Below are 17,711 nucleotides of genomic sequence, written 5' to 3'. Positions count from 1 at the left end.
TATTTAGTGATCTGAATTTTTCCCTAATTTTCCCTAATTTTTTTTTTCCCTGGATCTTTTGTTGATGATGGCATGATCTCTTCATGACCAGGCCCATGACGTCATGACCCATGTTTGTCAAAACGACGTGTAAAAATACAATACGATCATGGCTGAGATGGAAGATGCAAAAGAACTGAGAAACAAAAAACAAGAAAGACAGAAAGAGAGACAGAGCAAGAACCTGAACAATAACTATACCAGAACGGTTCAAGTGCGTGGTGAGAAGGTTGAACCTAAAACCTAGAAGTGAGGAACTAAGGTAGTCAAAGTGGTGACATTTGGTGAGGGTGAACGTCAGAAGATCTGATGAAATGCGGGGGTACGACTACGGAGTTATTATTCTTACTACAACGACTACTTCGTACTAGTAACTATCAGTGACCCTATTACTACTTTCTTATATTTTGAATCCTTCGCCCCGTGATATTATTCTGAGACCTCCTTTCTCATCCCTCCTTACCCCCGCACGTCGTACATACTACTGCTACTAATACCATCCGACATTACCAGTAGTGATCCATATCTCCTCCCAGTGAGTAGTAGTAGAGACGGTGATGGCTTCTTGTAAGTCGTGTTCCGGAGAAGGCATCCGCCATTTCCACCCCCTGCTAACCATATCACACTGATCAAGACAATCCATTTTCCCGACAAGAGTCGCACGGATCCTATTCCCTGGGGTCTTATCGTTTGCTGGTGCCTTTGTCGTGGTTACTGGTGGTGGTGGTCGGGATCTACTATACCATCCATGCCCCCGCCGATGTCAAACACGGCCATGGCATCTTCAACCAGGCCAACCACCATATCACGCCTTTCAGCCAGAGCACAACGGTTACTGGGATTTACTGGTACGTTTTATCGCTTCGGTTTTTTCTTTTTCCTGTACTATTTCCTCCGGGTCGGAGTAGTTAGTTATATGTTCCAACCTCCACGGAAATATAAAAGACATAAAACTGACGGATATCGATCGCCATAGGATCCTTCTCCTCATCTCCCAACTCAGTTATGTCTACCATCTTTTCCATAAAGATGCCTCGATCGTGACGGCGACTGCCAACGTGGGTGCGCATTTTATTCTGAACAACCTGTTCATCTTCGCCTGGATCCTCCTCTGGACTCGGGGCCACTTCTGGGGTTCCGAGATTATCCTGATGGCCCACTTGGTCAACCAGCATACGGCTTACTGGAGACACCGTGCATTGCCCCCGCTGGTTCATTTGTCCGCAATTGCGGGGCCCTTTGCCTGGACGCTAATGGCGCTGTTCTGGAACGGTGCTGTCGCCGTGCATAGCAACTCGTTGCCGGCGAGGATCGTCGCCAATATCTTCATCTGGGTGATCTTCGTTATCGGGACCACTCATATTACAGTGGGACAGGATGATCTCTTAGGTTACTGCTTGAGTTTCTTGTTTCTTGGTGAGTAATACATCGTCCCGTAGGATTGGTATATAGATGAACGGCTGACCCCAAATGCAGGACTGGCACTGAAACAAATTGCCGTCAAAACCATCGCCCTGCAGTGGATTTTTGCCTTTGTAATCTTCGCGGTCTTCCTGGCGGAGTCGCTCTATATCACGGGCACTAAATATACCGGCCGCGACGTTCTGTTTCGCAGACTCACCCACCCAGAAACTGCTGACCGGGAGCGCGAACCGTTGCTCAACGAGCAGTCAGGAGGAGCGGCGGCGGCGGCTTGAGGGTGGGTCACCCACCAAGCCCTTGTTTCCACGACGGTGCCGTCAGGCGTCACCTAAACCTGTACCCCAAATTGACCTGTTTAGTTTTGTTCTGTTCGTCTTAAATCAGGTGGATGCGATTGGAATTGGACGATGCACGGAGCCTTGAACCCCCACTCTTTTGTTCCACTTGAATTTCATGTACTCTGTTGTTGTGTCTTGTGCTGGAAATTGATCGTCTCCCAAACCATTAATATTGTAATAATTGTCGGTGAAGGCTGGATTGGTTTTTTGTGGATTTCGCAAGAGGCTGTTTTTATCTATCTATCTGTCCATCTATTTATCTATTTATCTATTTTATTTAGTTGTGGTCACTGCCGCCGCTAAGGCATAAATTCAATCTAATCAGGTGCTCCACCCGTGATTGTTTTGGTCTTGTAGTACAACTTCATCAGTCTAATGCGATCGAACATCTGGACCAGTGCCACTCAAAACACGGACCAACGGAATGAAGACACACTGACTTGGATTAATCTCGTTAGTCTTCAAATGTCTCGGGGTGAGGAAAGGGCACTGAGGATATTTTGCAACCTCCACTGCAAGGACGGCTGACGATTTGGCTCCTACAAGCGCCCGTTGCCTGGGCGACGGCAGCGCCTCCACGTTGCTCCATTCATTGCGATCGGACTAACAGGCCGGTATCCATGGGAGGTCGTCAGGTACGGGGCCTGGATTTAATTGACTAAATTTCTCCCTCCTTCGACGCGTGTGATATTGACGTCTGCACCGCGATCGTGGTTTGTTTATGAACAAGCCAGCACCCAGCCGATTGAACCACCATCTAAGATCTTGGAGAGAGCTTCGCATATAGACACTGCCTCATAGTGATTTCAGGAGTCTTGTCGTGGCGACTTGAAACATTCCTGGTTTGTTTACCTACCCTGGAACAAGATCCAGAAAGTCTCCTGCTGTGAGTTACATTCTTGAAACCCCATTTGGAGTGAAGTACATTGCAGACCCACAGAACTGACGACTTGTTGGTACCCGTATTCTAGGTTATCGCTGCAGACTCCAATTGACGTTGCCCTGTGATCGGGGTGCTATCTCTGCACGACAGACACGCCCCCAGCCCCCACGCGCCCACTAGCTATCCATTGATCATGAGAAACTGATCCCGCAGCGTCTGTAATCATGAATCCCAACTCGTCGCACATGTATCCGGCGGCGCCGAACAACGAGGAGGAGCCTCCAGCATACGGCTATGGAGGTTCGTACATCTCCGAGCACGAATCCCCTCGTCATGCTGCGCCGACCATGCGACTACTGCCTACGAGCACCACAACGATAGATGATGGCTTCAGGGAAAGCGTGGGAAATACCTCGGCCTACCACTACGGCGAGGCGTATGAAGAGGACGAAGATTCTCCGTAAGTAATGCACCTGTCATGTTCTGCCCGCATACCAATGGCTTCGTTGGAATCTGGCCCAACGGTTCGGTTGCCCAGGTTCCTCCCTCTTGTTTTGTATCGAGCCAATGATGACTCTGGGTGCAATCATTGCAAGTCGTCCGCTGGGGGAAACAAGGAAAGCCACTGAGATACCTTGTTCCCGTACAGCTGACGATATATGCACGATTGCCCCTCTGTTGTCTTTCATAGCTGGGAAAGGTCTATGAGCTCTATACACGAGTCTCAGACTATATCCCGAGGATTATTTCACCTGCGTCTTCCAGAATGGCGCGACAGAGAAGAAAGAGATTTAACGCTCGTATCCCTCGTAATAGGACAGACCACCACCCGAGGCAATTTTCGAACCGGTACTATCAGTATGCAACGGAGGATGCGCCTTCACGACCAGCTTCCAGCATGCGGAACGCTCCGAACATCCCGCCACCCGCAACGTCGGTAGTAGATGTGCCCGAGTACTCATCGCGCCCTGGTTCCCCAACCCGACCTTGGTCTCCCAACCACGTCGGCGAGTGGGCTAGGGCCCCAAGACCCCCATCTGTTTTGAGCTCGCAGTATGAGCGAGCCGACCTCAATGGTAGTCCACGCCCGGGTACGCCGAGCTCGAGATATGGAGGCAGTCCACGACGACCGTTGCCACCAGCCCCGTTGTTCACGGCTCCACGATCTACGATGGGTGAGCAGGATACGAGCATCGACATTGGCGATCCGGACGACGATGTGTTCGGTGGCGGCGGAAGGACGATTCACCGGCATGGCCAACATAGCAGTGTGCATTCCTTCATGAGCGAATCGACCGTGATCACGGACGAAAAAGAAACGATGAATAAGTTTGATCTGGATGAGGACGACGAAGCGACGGGAATGGTGGACCCGAACCTGCATTACGGACCTGCCCCAGAGAAGCAGAGCCGTCGAGGCGTTCGCGAGGCCCAGATGACCAAGAAAGAAGTCCAGCTGGTCAACGGTGAACTGATCCTGGAGTGCAAGATTCCGACCATTCTCCACAGCTTTTTGCCGCGTCGAGACGACCGAGAATTTACCCATATGAGGTATACCGCCGTGACCTGCGATCCCGACGACTTTACGCAGCGAGGATACAAACTGCGACAGCAGATCGGTACGACCATGCGTGAAACGGAACTGTTTATCTGTGTGACCATGTACAACGAAGACGAGATTTGTTTTACTCGGACCATGCACGGCGTTATGCGAAACATCAGTCATCTTTGCTCCCGCTCGAATTCGCGAAACTGGGGAAGAGACAGTTGGAAGAAGATCGTGGTTTGTATTATTGCAGACGGCCGTAAAAAGGTCCATCCGAGGACCCTTAACGCACTGGCGGCTCTTGGTGTATACCAGGAAGGCATCGCCAAGAACGTCGTCAACCAGAAGCAAGTCAATGCACACGTCTACGAGTATACCACCCAGGTATCTCTCGACTCCGACCTGAAGTTTAAGGGAGCCGAGAAGGGCATCATGCCGTGTCAGGTTATCTTCTGTTTGAAAGAACATAACAAAAAGAAGCTCAACTCGCATCGTTGGTTCTTCAACGCTTTCGGTCGTGCCCTCCAACCGAATATCTGTATCCTTCTAGACGTTGGCACTAAGCCTTCGCCTACTGCCATTTACCACTTGTGGAAAGCGTTCGATGAGGATTCAAACGTGGCCGGAGCCGCTGGTGAGATCAAGGCAGGAAAAGGCAAGGGCATGCTGGGCCTATTGAATCCACTGGTTGCAAGTCAAAACTTCGAATACAAGATGTCGAACATTTTGGACAAGCCTCTGGAGTCCGTGTTTGGATACATTACCGTGCTGCCTGGTGCGCTGAGTGCCTATCGCTTTTTTGCGCTGCAGAACGATGCCGAGGGCAACGGGCCGTTGAATCAGTACTTCAAGGGAGAGACGCTACATGGACAGGATGCGGATGTGTTTACGGCAAACATGTATCTCGCCGAAGATCGTATCCTGTGCTGGGAGCTGGTGGCCAAGCGAGAAGAAAGATGGGTCCTGCGATTCGTTAAGAGTGCGGTGGGAGAAACCGACGTTCCCGACAGTGTTCCGGAGTTCATCTCGCAACGAAGACGATGGTTGAACGGTGCTTTCTTCGCCGCTGTGTACTCCATCGTCAACGGAAAGCAGCTGTGGAAGACCGACCATTCCCTGCCGCGAAAGATCCTCCTCCAGATCGAAGCCGTCTACCAATTTGTCCAGCTCCTTTTCACGTATTTTGGATTAGTGAGTTGTCTATGATTCAAGTGTGAATGGGGGTTAAATACTGACATGTGCCAGGCCAACTTCTACCTAGCGTTCTTCTTCATCGCCGGATCACTATCGGACCCGAAGATTGATCCCTTCGGCCATGGCATGGGCAAATGGATCTTCATCATCCTGCGATATGCCTGCGTATTGGTCATGTGTTTGCAGTTCATTATCTCCATGGGGAACCGTCCGCAAGGGTGAGTGATCCTATCCATATGGCACGACCGTTCTTCGCTAACTATTCGCAGAGCCAAGAAGTTGTATCTCTCGGGAATGATCGTGTATAGCATCATCATGGTCTATACTATTTTCTGTACGCTCTACCTGGTTATCCTGGAGCTGATCGCGAAAACCGGAGGGGATTCTGATCTCCCCGTAAGCGACGGGCTCTTCATTAACATCGTGGTGTCACTTCTTTCGAGTGTCGGTCTCTACTTCTTCTCCTCATTCCTCTACCTGGACCCGTGGCACATGTTCACGTCGTCGGCGCAGTACTTCGCCCTCTTGCCCAGCTACATTTGCACGCTGCAAGTCTATGCGTTTTGTAATACACACGATGTCACATGGGGTACGAAGGGAGATAATGTGATCAACACCGACCTGGGTGCGGCGCGCATCATCAACGGGTCTATTGTCGAAGTCGAAATGCCATCCGAGCAGCTCGATATCGACAGTGGCTACGACGCAGCACTGCGCAATCTTCGTGATCGAGAGGAGGTGCCCGAGCCCCCAGTCTCGGAAAGTCAGCTGCAGGAGGACTACTACCGGGCGGTCCGTACCTACATGGTCTCGATCTGGATGGTTGCCAACGTGATTCTCGCCATGGCGGTGTCTGAGGTCTACGGAGTGGACTCGGGCGGCACTAACATCTATCTCGCCATCATCCTGTGGTCCGTGACCGGATTGGCGTTGATTCGTGTGATCGGCTCGACGACATACGCTATTCTGCTTGTGGTGCGGAAGATTGTGAAAGGAAAAGCCAAGTTCGACGCGGGCAACCTCGCTCATGGCACTGGCAGTGCGACTTCCAGTGCGGTCAACGGCAGCGCAGTGCGGTATGGCGGCGGCGGCACGTTTAGGGATAAGTTCACCGAGGCCAAATGGGGGATGAAACAGCAGGCGGGGAAGGTAATGTTTTGGCGGAAATGATTTATGTTTTCTATGCTTTTCTGCCTTTTTTGATGAAAATATTGTTCATGCCTACGGTTACGGTTTGTATGTACTGATTGATGATGGGATCTATGGTATAATGATGTAAATGCACCTCTTCAACGATCTTTTCCTAATCATGAGAACCCGTATATTACTCGCCTTTATGATTCAATGTACAGTCATATCTCACCAGTATGCATGACCCAGACCAGGTCACCGGTCAATCAAGCTCTGAGTAGTTGTGATATTCACAATCTAGCCCTTCCTTCCAGCCCCCGAACCACCTCCTCAACCACCTTCGCCGCCGCGATAGTCTCCTCATCCTTGAAATGTTTCCCGACAACCTGCAAGCCCACAGGAGCCCCTACAAACCGACCAGGATCAACCCACCACTTCCTCCATTCCCTCTCCTCCACCTCATTCCTCTCCATCCAGCCATCCTTCTTCTTCCCCTCTACATCCCCATCCTCAACCACCATCCCAGAAGGAAACACCACCGCCGGCAGATCAAGAACATTCCACACAGCCGTATAATTCCAATATTGCGCCTCATACAAAACGGGTGCAACGCCCACATAGGCCGGACATAGAATGAAATCCACCCCCGTCGCTTTCATCCGCGCATGGTATTCATCTCTGTATTCATCGCGGGCGACATTCAATGCCCATGCTTCGGCGATGGATAATGGTGTCGGGTGTGCGTAGGAAAAGGCCCATTTTGTTAGTGGGAGGATTGGTTCGTTGGTTTGTGATATTAGTGTTTTTTGGGAGGTTGCTGTGTCCGGGAAGTAGAGTTTTGACTGCATTTATTTATTTTAGTTTGCGTTTTTGGTTGGTGAACGAGCCTTTGGGATTGCAACAGAGTTTTTTTTTTTTTTTTTTTTTTTTTTGGATGTTTGGGAAGTGTAGATGGAGGTAAGGAGAAAGTAACAAGGTGACATACGATTATATCCCAGCCGTGGGCGTGTTTATATGGCTCCCAGTCTACGACTTTGATGCCGGCTGCTTGGAGTTTGGATTTGGCAGCTTTGAGTGCTCGAATGATGGGAGGGTGCGGACGGACCGTTCTGTTCGCTCGTTAGTAGGGTGTTATCTCTATGCGCTGAAACATCTGAAGATAGAATGAAGAAGGGAAAGATGTGTACCCGTCATCCCACATGATTCCCACAGTAAACTCTCTGTCTTCCTTCACCCTCCTCCACGGAAGAGGAACCAGGGAGGTCTCGATATCCCACGGCTCCGCATCAAGAACCACTCTCTGGAACAGCTCCAGATCATCCAGACTCTGCGCCGCCAAAGGCCCCACAACACCGAGGATGGCCTCCTGGCCGGGCTCGGGTGCCTTAATCCCTGAGCAGGGGTTCCGTCGCATTGTCGGCCTGAATCCATATGCATTGCAGAAGGCCGCGGGAGCTCGGATCGAACCCCCGATATCCGTGCCTATGCCTAGCGGGGCGCATTTGAAGCCCATTGATGCGCCTTCTCCACCGGATGAGCCGCCCGGAGTGAGGTTGCGGTTGTAAGGGTTTGTCGTGGTGCCGGTGAGGTTGTTGCTGCAGCAGAGGTGCTATAGTAGTTAGATATGGTAGGGGTGTTGAGTTTCTGAGCAACTGGCAGTACATACCATGAGGGACTGGGGTTGATTTGTCCGGACGTGAAAAATGGCGCCTGCTTTGTGAAGACATTGTAGTATTAGGGCATCCTCTGGCGCGATGTCATTTACCCTGTGCTTGTTAGTGGGTTTCTTTGCGATGTGTAGTGAACTTACCATGCTACGTAGCCGCCATTGCAGGTCAGGTTCTTGATACCGATATGCTCTTTCACGCTGATTGGGACTCCGTGCTGTGGATGTTAACCTTCAGTTCATTGTAGTATCTGACATGAGGAGACATACCAAGGGTCCAACTAACTTCCCCGTCCGCTGGTAGTAAGCGTCCAGCTCTTTGGCCCTGGCAATGGCTTTGTCTGCCATGAACTCCGTCGCAAAGTTCAGCTGTCCTCATCAGCACATCCTATAGAAGCTCAGCAGATAATGTGTAGGATAATGCGTACCAATTGGTGTCCCAGAACAGCCCTCTTCAGGAACGCAACCACCACCTCCTCGGCACTTAGAAGTCCAGCCCCCATACCGGCAACCAGGGCCGTGGCGGACATATCCGTGATGGATAGTTCTCTATTGGTGAACAGTCCGCTGGATCTGGGGAAATCAGCGACATTCTTCTGGTCCGATGGGGGTAGTTTGTCTTCGGGGAGAAGCCATTGTGTCGGAATGGAGTTTTGTAGGATGGTTTTGGCTTTGAGGGCTTCCGTTTGCCAGGTGGACATGGTTTCAAGTTGTTGGATGGATTACTTGGTGTGGAGATGGTGATGGTGGAAGGTGGTGGAGGTGAAAGAAGATGGAATTCGAGGGAGGAATGTCCCTTTATAGTTACTCCTTCCTCCTCTCTTCCTCCTCATTCCATATGTATGTGTAACTTGTTCATACTCCGAGACGGAATTATGGTCCAATGAGAAGGGGAGGTGGTTGGTATAGTAAGAGAAGGATCCCCGCAGGCGATAAGAGTTTAGAAGATGGTGGAGAAGCTTCGGTCTTATCTCTGGCATAGACTCGAGATCAGATCCTGGACCGAGTCGAGAGCACATTCGGAAATAAATTGTCCTTCCATGTCGCTGGCGGAATTGGTTCCGCCCCTTCTATCCTTGGGTTCAATTTCATGACTAAAACGAATTCTATCCGTCGCGTGTGCTGGTCCAATTCTATATACGCATGCTAAATAACAAGATTCGTGATACTCGAGTCAAGATCGTGAGATGTAATGTGGTTGCCCCAGAACCTCAGGCCTTCGATTCCTTCCTCTCGACACAGGATGCCGCGATCCTCTGCCATTTCAAGCTCTTCTGCCGCAACTCCCACGCTCCATTTGAACCGCTGTGCTGTCTCCTGTGCGGTAATCGCACGCCCGAACTGGCGCCAATCCCACGATGTAGGTTCAGCTGGCGGAATCTGTTGGAGCTCTAAGAGCCAGTCTTGCAGCTGTTGGATGGTTTTCTCGTCGCTCCAATCGTACCGCTGGACAACGAGCAAGCCGCTCTTGAATCGGCGCAAGCGGACTGGTAGTCGTAACGATTCCCACAACTCGGCTGCCCTTTGGAAATCAGCAGGGCTCACCAGCTCCACCCCGTTTCGGGACCGATTGAAGAGGGCCCAAAGATCGATAAGACTTATAATCCCACCTTCCTTCTGCAGGATGCCCTTGGTATCATCGGTAAGGTATTCAGCGAGATTACGAGATAGCTCCGAGAGGTATAGGTTCTCCGAGCCCGAGCTCAGCATATCCTTCGTCGTAACCATGCCCAAGGCTGCTGCTGATTCCGAGAGAAGCGCACTGGTTTCGCTTGAAGTCTCATCACCCATACCTGACTCTCTGGCCAGCGTTTCCGCAATCGTGACGATTTGCTTCGCCGATGCCATAAGTGCTTCGAGGTCTTCGAATGCGTTGCCAATCACAACCTCATTGTTGCGGCGAGCTTCCAGTCCCCGTTGCTCTAGGCCTGCAATTCCGGGAGCGGGGGACCGAGCTGGGGTAGACACCAATCCATTCGTGGGTAACGCTGAATTCGGCGATGGCTGTTGTGGGACGGGTGGGGCATTGTAGAGCAGCCACTTTCTCTGGACCAATGCACCTTTCAGTCGCTCGTAGAAAGTCTTCTCGCCACCTCCGCGGAAGGATAATTTGATGTTGTCCGAGATCTCAGTGTTCTTAATACTGCCCTGTAGTTGGATAAGTGGTGCTGGTGATTCGGCGCGATGCTGATTACTGTTGGGAATATCTAACAAACCCGACAATGAAGCACCGCATATTTCACACTCGTGGAGAGACGGATGATTCACAAAGGTGCACCTTGGACATGATACCAGGGACTGTGCTGTATCCTGACCACTGCCTTGAGGCGCTGAGTTTATGGAAATCCCCTCGTGGGAAGATGCCGCAGCGGCGATGGCCGCCTTTAACACCGTTGTGAACGGGGGCTTGATACCGCAAGCCAGACAAGGTGGTATGTTTGTCGCCGTCGCTGTGGACGGGTCGAAGTTTGAAGGTATGGGATTGGAGAACGTGCAGATCGGGCAGATCCATGTGGCATTCACCAATGTTGATGCTGATGGTTTCACTAATGGCGCGGAGTTCTGTACCCGAGGAGACTGCGACCTTGATAGACTGTTGTTTTTCGAACCGGAGCTGTTCTTGGGTGGTTTGGGGTGCAGTGTAACCTTGGGGGAAGATTTGAGGAAGCCTGCCTAAGATTTGGGTATGGATAAGCACTAGACAGGACTAGAAATCCAAGAGTAAGATATTCATACTTGATATTCAGCTCTATCAATATCTTTTAAGTCGATAGCGACGGAGTGTTTGCGTGGCTCCTCCACCGCAACATAACAAACACGGTGGGAAGTGAGGTATGCATGGCCGTCCTGATAATGTGGGATCTTGTATTTGCTACTCGCACAGATATCAATCAGTACAGCTACAGGGCCGGTGGAACCCACGGTCACTCACCCCTCGTACAACCCCACCGCATCCTGAACGAAGAGTAGAGTCTCATCGGGTAACAGCGAGGGACGTAGTGCTGTACTGAGATCCAAAGGCTTGAAGAGCATTTAGTAGATTGACCAGCATCTCTCTTATGACTTCAAAACTTGTAAAGAGGTGAACGAATGACTTATGGATGTCTTATCTTGTCGGTGGAGGAGATCGTACAGATAGGTATTGATGTCAGATGCCGGATAAAGAAGGCGGTCAAGGCAATCCGCGCCAAGCATCTCCGCCACGAAACGTAAGCGAAAAAGGAACGTTCGTCCCTCATATTCCATCTCGACATCTTCATCTGGCGCCCTGTACTTTGCTCCCTTCCCAGCGTCTTCCTATACGCAAACACTTCGTCTTCTTCTTTTTTTCACCTTTCTTTTCCTTTTTTCCTTCCTCCTCTCTTCTATCACTTTCTCCAGCTTTCCCTTGTGTAGGAGTGTTCTGAGCATATCCCTGTCACATCAGAATCCCGTAGTTTTATACACAGTCAAACTATCAACTTTTCCTCACTTCTTTATTGCCTGTTTGCTTAGACTTCTTTCTCAATAATGAGTTCGGGCATTCCACCATGGCGTGTGTCTGCGTCAGCCACCGCAACCGCTCAAACATATCCCACACATGGTATGCTTCCCTCTCACCGGTCAATGTGGCCAAGGTTGGTTAACCGTATGATAGCGACCCCAGCGTATATCCCAGTTCAAGCACGCCGTAGCCTTGCCCATACAGCCGTGGCGAGTCCCACCCCAGCCCCAGCGTCGCAGCCGTCGGATACCGAAGCCGCTCGCAAACGAGTAGAATGGCCAGCCCCAGTTCGCTTGTATGTACAACGAAGTTTTGCTCCGGAACATCAAATGTCCTCAGTTAGCAGAGAGGAAATGGAATCGAAGTTAAAGGCCGTCATTACTGAGGCCGCAGAGAATAACAAACTGGATAAAATTGATTGGGCAAGCCTGCCATTGCCCCAGGTCATGGTCCAGAACGAGCGCAACCGGATCCTGGCCAGCCCAAATGTGCCGGCTTGGAGCGCTGTTACTGCCCAGAAGTATGAGAGCTCCTCCGACGCCTCGTCGAGGAAACGGAAGTCGGTTGAGTACAACGGGGACGCGAACAGCTGTCCACCATGGAGACAAACTAACAATCACAATGCATTTGAAGACCGAATCACTTATTCCCCCACAGACAAACGCCAACGGATAGATCATAAGAACACAAGTAAGTCCAAAGCTAATCTGGAACTGCGGAGAAAACGCTTCGAGGAACCACGGGCTCGATATGGTTCCTCGCCATCGTCGCGCGATGATTCCCCCTCTCCTAGTGCAAACCAGGGCCCTGTTGTCGGACGGTGCCAGGATCTGGAGAAAAACTATTTCCGTCTGACGTCCGCGCCAAACCCGGATACCGTCCGCCCTCTGCCGGTCCTGGTCAAGACACTGGATCTGTTGAAGAAAAAGTGGAAGAGAGACAACAACTATAACTATATATGCGATCAGTTCAAGTCGCTGCGGCAAGATTTGACTGTGCAGCACATTAGGAATGAGTTTACTGTCAGTGTCTACGAGATTCACGCGCGCATTGCGCTGGAAAAAGGAGATCTTGGTGAGTATAATCAGTGTCAGACTCAGCTGCGCGCGCTGTACGCACAGCAACTTGGGGGCCACCCTACGGAGTTCAAGGCGTATCGTATTCTGTATTTCATCCACACCCGCAATTGGACGGCCATGAACGATGCCCTGGCCGATCTAACAGCAGCAGACAAGCGAGATCCTGCTGTCAAACATGCCTTAGACGTCCGCTCAGCTCTTGCGCTTGGCAATTACCACCGTTTCTTTCAACTCTACCTGGACACCCCGAATATGGGAGCTTACCTGATGGACATGTTCGTGGACCGAGAGCGACTGTCTGCGCTGACAGCCATTTGTAAAGCGTACGTGATTGCCCGTCGAGATCCTCCCATATGCACGCTGACCACTTACTTGATCACAGTTATAAGCCTGATGTAAACATCCGTTTCATTACTGAAGAACTTGGTTTCGAGTCTGACGAGCAGAGCGCACACTTCATCCTGGACCATACGTCGGAGGACTTGCTCCAGGAAAAAGATGGAGCGGTGAGGCTGCTTACCGGAGCGAAAGCCGCACAGCTTTTCGAGACCGCCAAGGCTGATGCTCATCGGATTGTCGACATCAAGGGTCAGATATGAAATCCTTGAATGGCCCATAGGACACACAATCGGGATACGGCATGTCAATCACCCCATATCCACTTTTCATATCTGCTCTTGGTGGTTCTCATTTTCTTTTCCCCCGTTCTGGGTTTCTTTTCTTTCCCCCCTCTTTTCTTTTCTATCTTTCATTGTTCGACTCTTCTTTTTGGAGCGCCCCTGCGTCTATATTTTACAGCTTCAGGAGATCTATACCCATTTCGACCGCAAAAGCGTTGGTAGTGTTGCTGAATTCGACTAGGCAATGTTTTTCTTTGGGCAGGAGCTGGAGGGAACGAATGATATCTGGCATTGGATTTGATTAGTTCTTAGCAATCAGAATTAATAGCTAGGCGATTTACGTGTATACCTTCCCGACCGTAAGCAACGACAGTACTCCGGTAGATGATAAGATCGATTAAATGCCTCTTTTCATCGATGACCGTGGAGGTGGCCCCACCGGGTGAGGGAGTGGGCCGCCGAATATTTTGGTCCGTCGGGTCCCCGAGAACATCGGCAGACGCCACGATTGACCTTGCCGCGAGGCTCAGGTCTGTCCGTACCGGGAGGAGGAGGAGGAGGAATGATCTGGACGAAAGATACTATTTTCCCTTGTGAGACACACACCGGATACTGTTATCTTTGTCTCTGAATTATACATTCCTAGTCTTTGCACGCCCTGTTTCTCACCAACGGTGTGCTCAAACATTGGAAGTACACCCGGGGACCCGCAACGAGGTTCTCGAACGTGTCCGGCCCACATGGTCGGGCAAAGTCCGTCGACTGAAATTACCAGGACGTCTTCTGGAGAAAGACAAGTCAACATCCGTCCACTGTCAGCACGTTCGTACCTGGATATGTCGGCTGTAAGCTGCCAGATCCTTGTCGATGCATGTACGCATTGTCTGATTTTGTTCTAGAATCATTTCGACGTCGGTGGATTATCGTTTCCGACGCAGTCACTTTGCTCTCAGTGATCTCCGAGTATGTGCCTTCCTGGATTGAATCCCACGGATTTACTGAGAATGACATCTACCGAAAGATTCTGCTACTAGTGTCGAGTCTATTCTTCTCTTGACCTAGTTGAAAATTTAAGGTATGTGCTGGTGAAGGTAGGGCTGAGCTTTCCGATCCGATTTCATTTATATGATACATCGATTCCATTTCCCCGACTTGCTTGATCTCCCATGAGTCATGCCAAGTGAAAAAAAAGTCGAGATGGATGGGTCTGACAGCCGCACGAGGCGATGAGTTAACTGACGTCCAAATTGGACCTATCAAGTTTGTACCGCTGCTCAGTATTCAAGTACCTCCTTCTTCGGCGTACTAGTCAAGGAGCCAGTGGGGCCTGTTCAGACATTTTCTCCTGTATGGTACTTTGTCAGTGATTCGTACCTGGCGGTCAGTCGAAGGAGACCAACGCCTGCCTTTCAGCTTGGATGTCCCGAGATAAACCAGCAAACTCCCTCGAGATTGGTAGAGTCGGTCAGTTTTGACACACTAGTACAAAGTCTGTTAGGCCTTGACATCATTAAATAGGTAGTGTATCGCGAGTAGCTTTGTAAAATGTAGATCCTGATCCACGGCCACGGGGCTGGGCTGTGTCCTCAGCTCTTGTGTCCACGATCGAGGGGGAAAATCCTTCATAGCCAACAACCCAACTGGTCGGTATGCAGTCGCCCTGCAAGGGCACTGATCGCCGGAATGACTCAGGGCATGCATCGGAAGCATAGACGAAGCTTGAGCTGGGAGGGAGCTATGCATGCGACCTACGAGAACTGTATGGAGTCGACCCGGTTGGGCCTGCATCAGTTGGACTATTTTGGGCTACAGGATTGGACAAGGGGTCCTGACTAAGATAGATCGAGATGGGATCCAGTCGGTATGCATCTTCAGCTGTACGCTGTATGGAGAAGATGGTGCGGATTCATGTCGGACGTCAATCCCGGACCTTAATTTCCCTTTTTCTTCTTTATTTTCACTTTCTCACCAATTTAGGTTATCCTCTTACATCGTCTGAAAGTTAAAAAGATGCGGGAGGATGTTTTAGAGTGGAACGAAAGGGTTTGGAACCAAGAAAGGATGATAGGTAGGAACGGGGGAGTTGGAGAATCTGAGGCTAAGTGAGCTTAATTGGCGACTATGATGCTGAAAGAAAGAGATAAGAATCTCTAGTGTCGGCACACATGACTGATACGTGTCGATCATATAATCTATTGATCAGGGTTGACTTTTGCGAGCATCATTCTTTGTTCGGGCATCTATCGGGATTATATTGACTGCCTCGATCATTGACGGGTTATGTACAGATTACATACCATGAATGAAACCGAGGGAAAGCACAGACTTGGAGAAGTCACCCATGGCAGTTCAAGACTGAACACACGGACCACAACTTGGAACTTGACCCCCGCTGACTGAGGTCTGGTTCATCTCCAATAAGCTGCCGAGGGTGTGGCAATTCCACATGGGGATCTCCATCTGAACACGCGGTACGCAATGCCTTTTGTTCTTAGCGTCCAGAGATTTCAACACTGGTACGGATCCTTCTTTTCTAGTATGTTCGTTCGTTCCAATATTTCACAAGGAAAGGGTAAACTTCCTGGACGGTCAACCAACAAGGTAAGATGTCGGGGACAAGGACCGCTGCCCAACCGCGTTGATACCAGGGATTGCCGGTTGGACTTCTTGGTCTTTATTAATTTTTTCTTTTCTTTTCTTGTTTTTCCTTTTTTTCTTTTCTTATTTTTCCCCTTTCTTCTTTTTTCGGACAAAAAAAAAACAAAAAAAAAAAAATAAAAGAAAGGAATAATTAAAGAGCGTACGAGGACGAGTGAAACTAGCAGGGCTGGAGGGAAGCAGACTAAGGCAGCATCGGGAGTATCGACATCAAACTAGTGGGTTTAGTTGACGCAGCAGGAGCCACGGGGAGACTCTCCCGTCTGGTCAAGGAAAACACTAAAATCGAGGGTAATTTTAGGCATGCAACGGTCTCGGTTGGATTCTTGAGGCATTATTCAGTATGTGCTTTTTCTTTTTCTTTTTATGGTTTGGATGTTTGCTCTTTGGATTTCCCACTCGGATTTGTCTTCAATTTCTTGCCTCTTTAATTTCCCTAAGAAATTTTTGATTGAAGAAACCAAGATTTCCAGTTTTTAAAGTTCATGGATTTCCTTCCAGAAGGAAAAGAGAAAAAAAAAAAAAAAGTTGTTCATCCATACGATAATGTGAGTTTTTTCAAACGGATCCCACGTCTCCACCCAACCACACTGACTGTACCCGACGGAGTAGATCCATACAGTGACTAACTTATTACTACTTACCGTTCTCTGGTACCGTACCACCAATCAATCCAACGTGCTTGGGATGTTGCAGATGTGTTAACAGTAGTTGACAGTCGACGTACAGCCTTTTTGTTCGCTTTTTCCATCCTTCTTTTTTTTTTTTTCTTTCTTTTTTCTTTTTCTTATTCCTTGATTTTGATCTTAGCTTGACTCTTATTTTGGGAGTTCCCAGAGCTACCTCCCTGCTTCTCCCTTTCCTGCTTTGCGATCTATACATCCCCGTACATACATCTTGCAGAATAGGGATCCATATTATCAACCCAGTCGGAGGATTGAAAATTCCCGCCACTACGAACCCACGAAATTTGGATACAGCATACAGAACAGAACAGGAACAAGAACAAGAACAAGAACCCCACGGTCCCATTTTCCCTCACCACCACCACCACCCCCATCCACCTTGAATCGATTTACAGCCACCAGGTGCCTTTCCCTTGGGTTATGCAGAGAAACGCAGGAATAGCATTCCAAGAATAACAATCAAAAAGAAGAAAAAAGTGGTTCCAGTCTGGGGCTTTCGAGGACAACCCCAGCTGTCACGCGTGGACTGTCAGCTCCATCCTTCATTGTTACTCGCCCCATCCAAATTCCTCCTACTCCGTAATATCAGGGGCGGGCGACACAAAGCGGGCCCCTCGCTGCTTTTTTGGAGTCGTCGCAATCCAGAACGTCCATTCAGATTGGTTCACCCAGCGGTGGTTGTAAGATCTGACAAACGGGCGAAAAGCAGAAGAGCGAGAGAAAGACAGTCAGTGTCGAGCGAGCGAGCGAAGTTCTCCAAATAGAACGGAAAAAGAGACCATACGATTGGCATCCATACATACTCATACATACTTACATACGTACATACAGTACATGCGCCTCTCTCACACTCTCACACTCTCACTTTGCTCACTGATACTCTCCATCTCTTAGTTCTTTCTTTTTTACTATTATTATTCGCCTTCCCCTCTCGATCTCCGAAGTCTTCCTCTTCATATCATTAT

The 17,711-nt window shown here is 49.8% G+C and overlaps 5 protein-coding genes across 5 annotated transcripts; 3 read left to right on the top strand and 2 right to left on the bottom strand.

The window, feature by feature from the left end:
• Positions 1-441: 441 nt before the first annotated feature.
• Positions 442-2,139, top strand: BDV27DRAFT_102671 (DUF1774 domain-containing protein). The gene is made up of 4 exons (XM_032064308.1): positions 442-606; positions 674-887; positions 1,016-1,455; positions 1,516-2,139. The coding sequence occupies exons 1-4, from the start codon at positions 597-599 to the stop codon at positions 1,734-1,736; spliced, it is 885 nt and encodes a 294-aa protein (XP_031928622.1). The 5' UTR covers positions 442-596; the 3' UTR covers positions 1,737-2,139.
• A 30-nt stretch (positions 2,140-2,169) lies between these two features.
• Positions 2,170-6,703, top strand: chsB (chitin synthase class II). The gene is made up of 5 exons (XM_032066606.1): positions 2,170-2,685; positions 2,771-3,142; positions 3,499-5,419; positions 5,474-5,640; positions 5,692-6,703. The coding sequence occupies exons 2-5, from the start codon at positions 2,907-2,909 to the stop codon at positions 6,590-6,592; spliced, it is 3,225 nt and encodes a 1,074-aa protein (XP_031928621.1). The 5' UTR covers positions 2,170-2,685; positions 2,771-2,906; the 3' UTR covers positions 6,593-6,703.
• A 22-nt stretch (positions 6,704-6,725) lies between these two features.
• Positions 6,726-9,165, bottom strand: BDV27DRAFT_102642 (amidase signature domain-containing protein). The gene is made up of 7 exons (XM_032064307.1): positions 8,648-9,165; positions 8,490-8,588; positions 8,364-8,437; positions 8,220-8,319; positions 7,741-8,162; positions 7,539-7,662; positions 6,726-7,395 (listed from the first exon to the last, which is right to left on the bottom strand). The coding sequence occupies exons 1-7, from the start codon at positions 8,918-8,920 to the stop codon at positions 6,844-6,846; spliced, it is 1,644 nt and encodes a 547-aa protein (XP_031928620.1). The 5' UTR covers positions 8,921-9,165; the 3' UTR covers positions 6,726-6,843.
• BDV27DRAFT_102581 (ESCRT-II subunit protein VPS36) lies at positions 9,143-11,457 on the bottom strand. The gene is made up of 3 exons (XM_032064306.1): positions 11,152-11,457; positions 10,956-11,091; positions 9,143-10,892 (listed from the first exon to the last, which is right to left on the bottom strand). The coding sequence occupies exons 1-3, from the start codon at positions 11,250-11,252 to the stop codon at positions 9,366-9,368; spliced, it is 1,764 nt and encodes a 587-aa protein (XP_031928619.1). The 5' UTR covers positions 11,253-11,457; the 3' UTR covers positions 9,143-9,365.
• Positions 11,152-13,068, top strand: BDV27DRAFT_126705 (SAC3/GANP domain protein). The gene is made up of 3 exons (XM_032066605.1): positions 11,152-11,801; positions 11,856-12,961; positions 13,047-13,068. The coding sequence occupies exons 1-3, from the start codon at positions 11,730-11,732 to the stop codon at positions 13,048-13,050; spliced, it is 1,182 nt and encodes a 393-aa protein (XP_031928618.1). The 5' UTR covers positions 11,152-11,729; the 3' UTR covers positions 13,051-13,068.
• Positions 13,069-17,711: the final 4,643 nt, after the last annotated feature.

This window comes from Aspergillus caelatus (assembly GCF_009193585.1).
Source record: "Aspergillus caelatus strain CBS 763.97 unplaced genomic scaffold BDV27scaffold_67, whole genome shotgun sequence".
Classification (NCBI taxonomy): domain Eukaryota; kingdom Fungi; phylum Ascomycota; class Eurotiomycetes; order Eurotiales; family Aspergillaceae; genus Aspergillus; species Aspergillus caelatus.
Note: the sequence above shows the minus strand (reverse complement) of the source record. Positions and strands in the feature narration are given on the sequence as shown.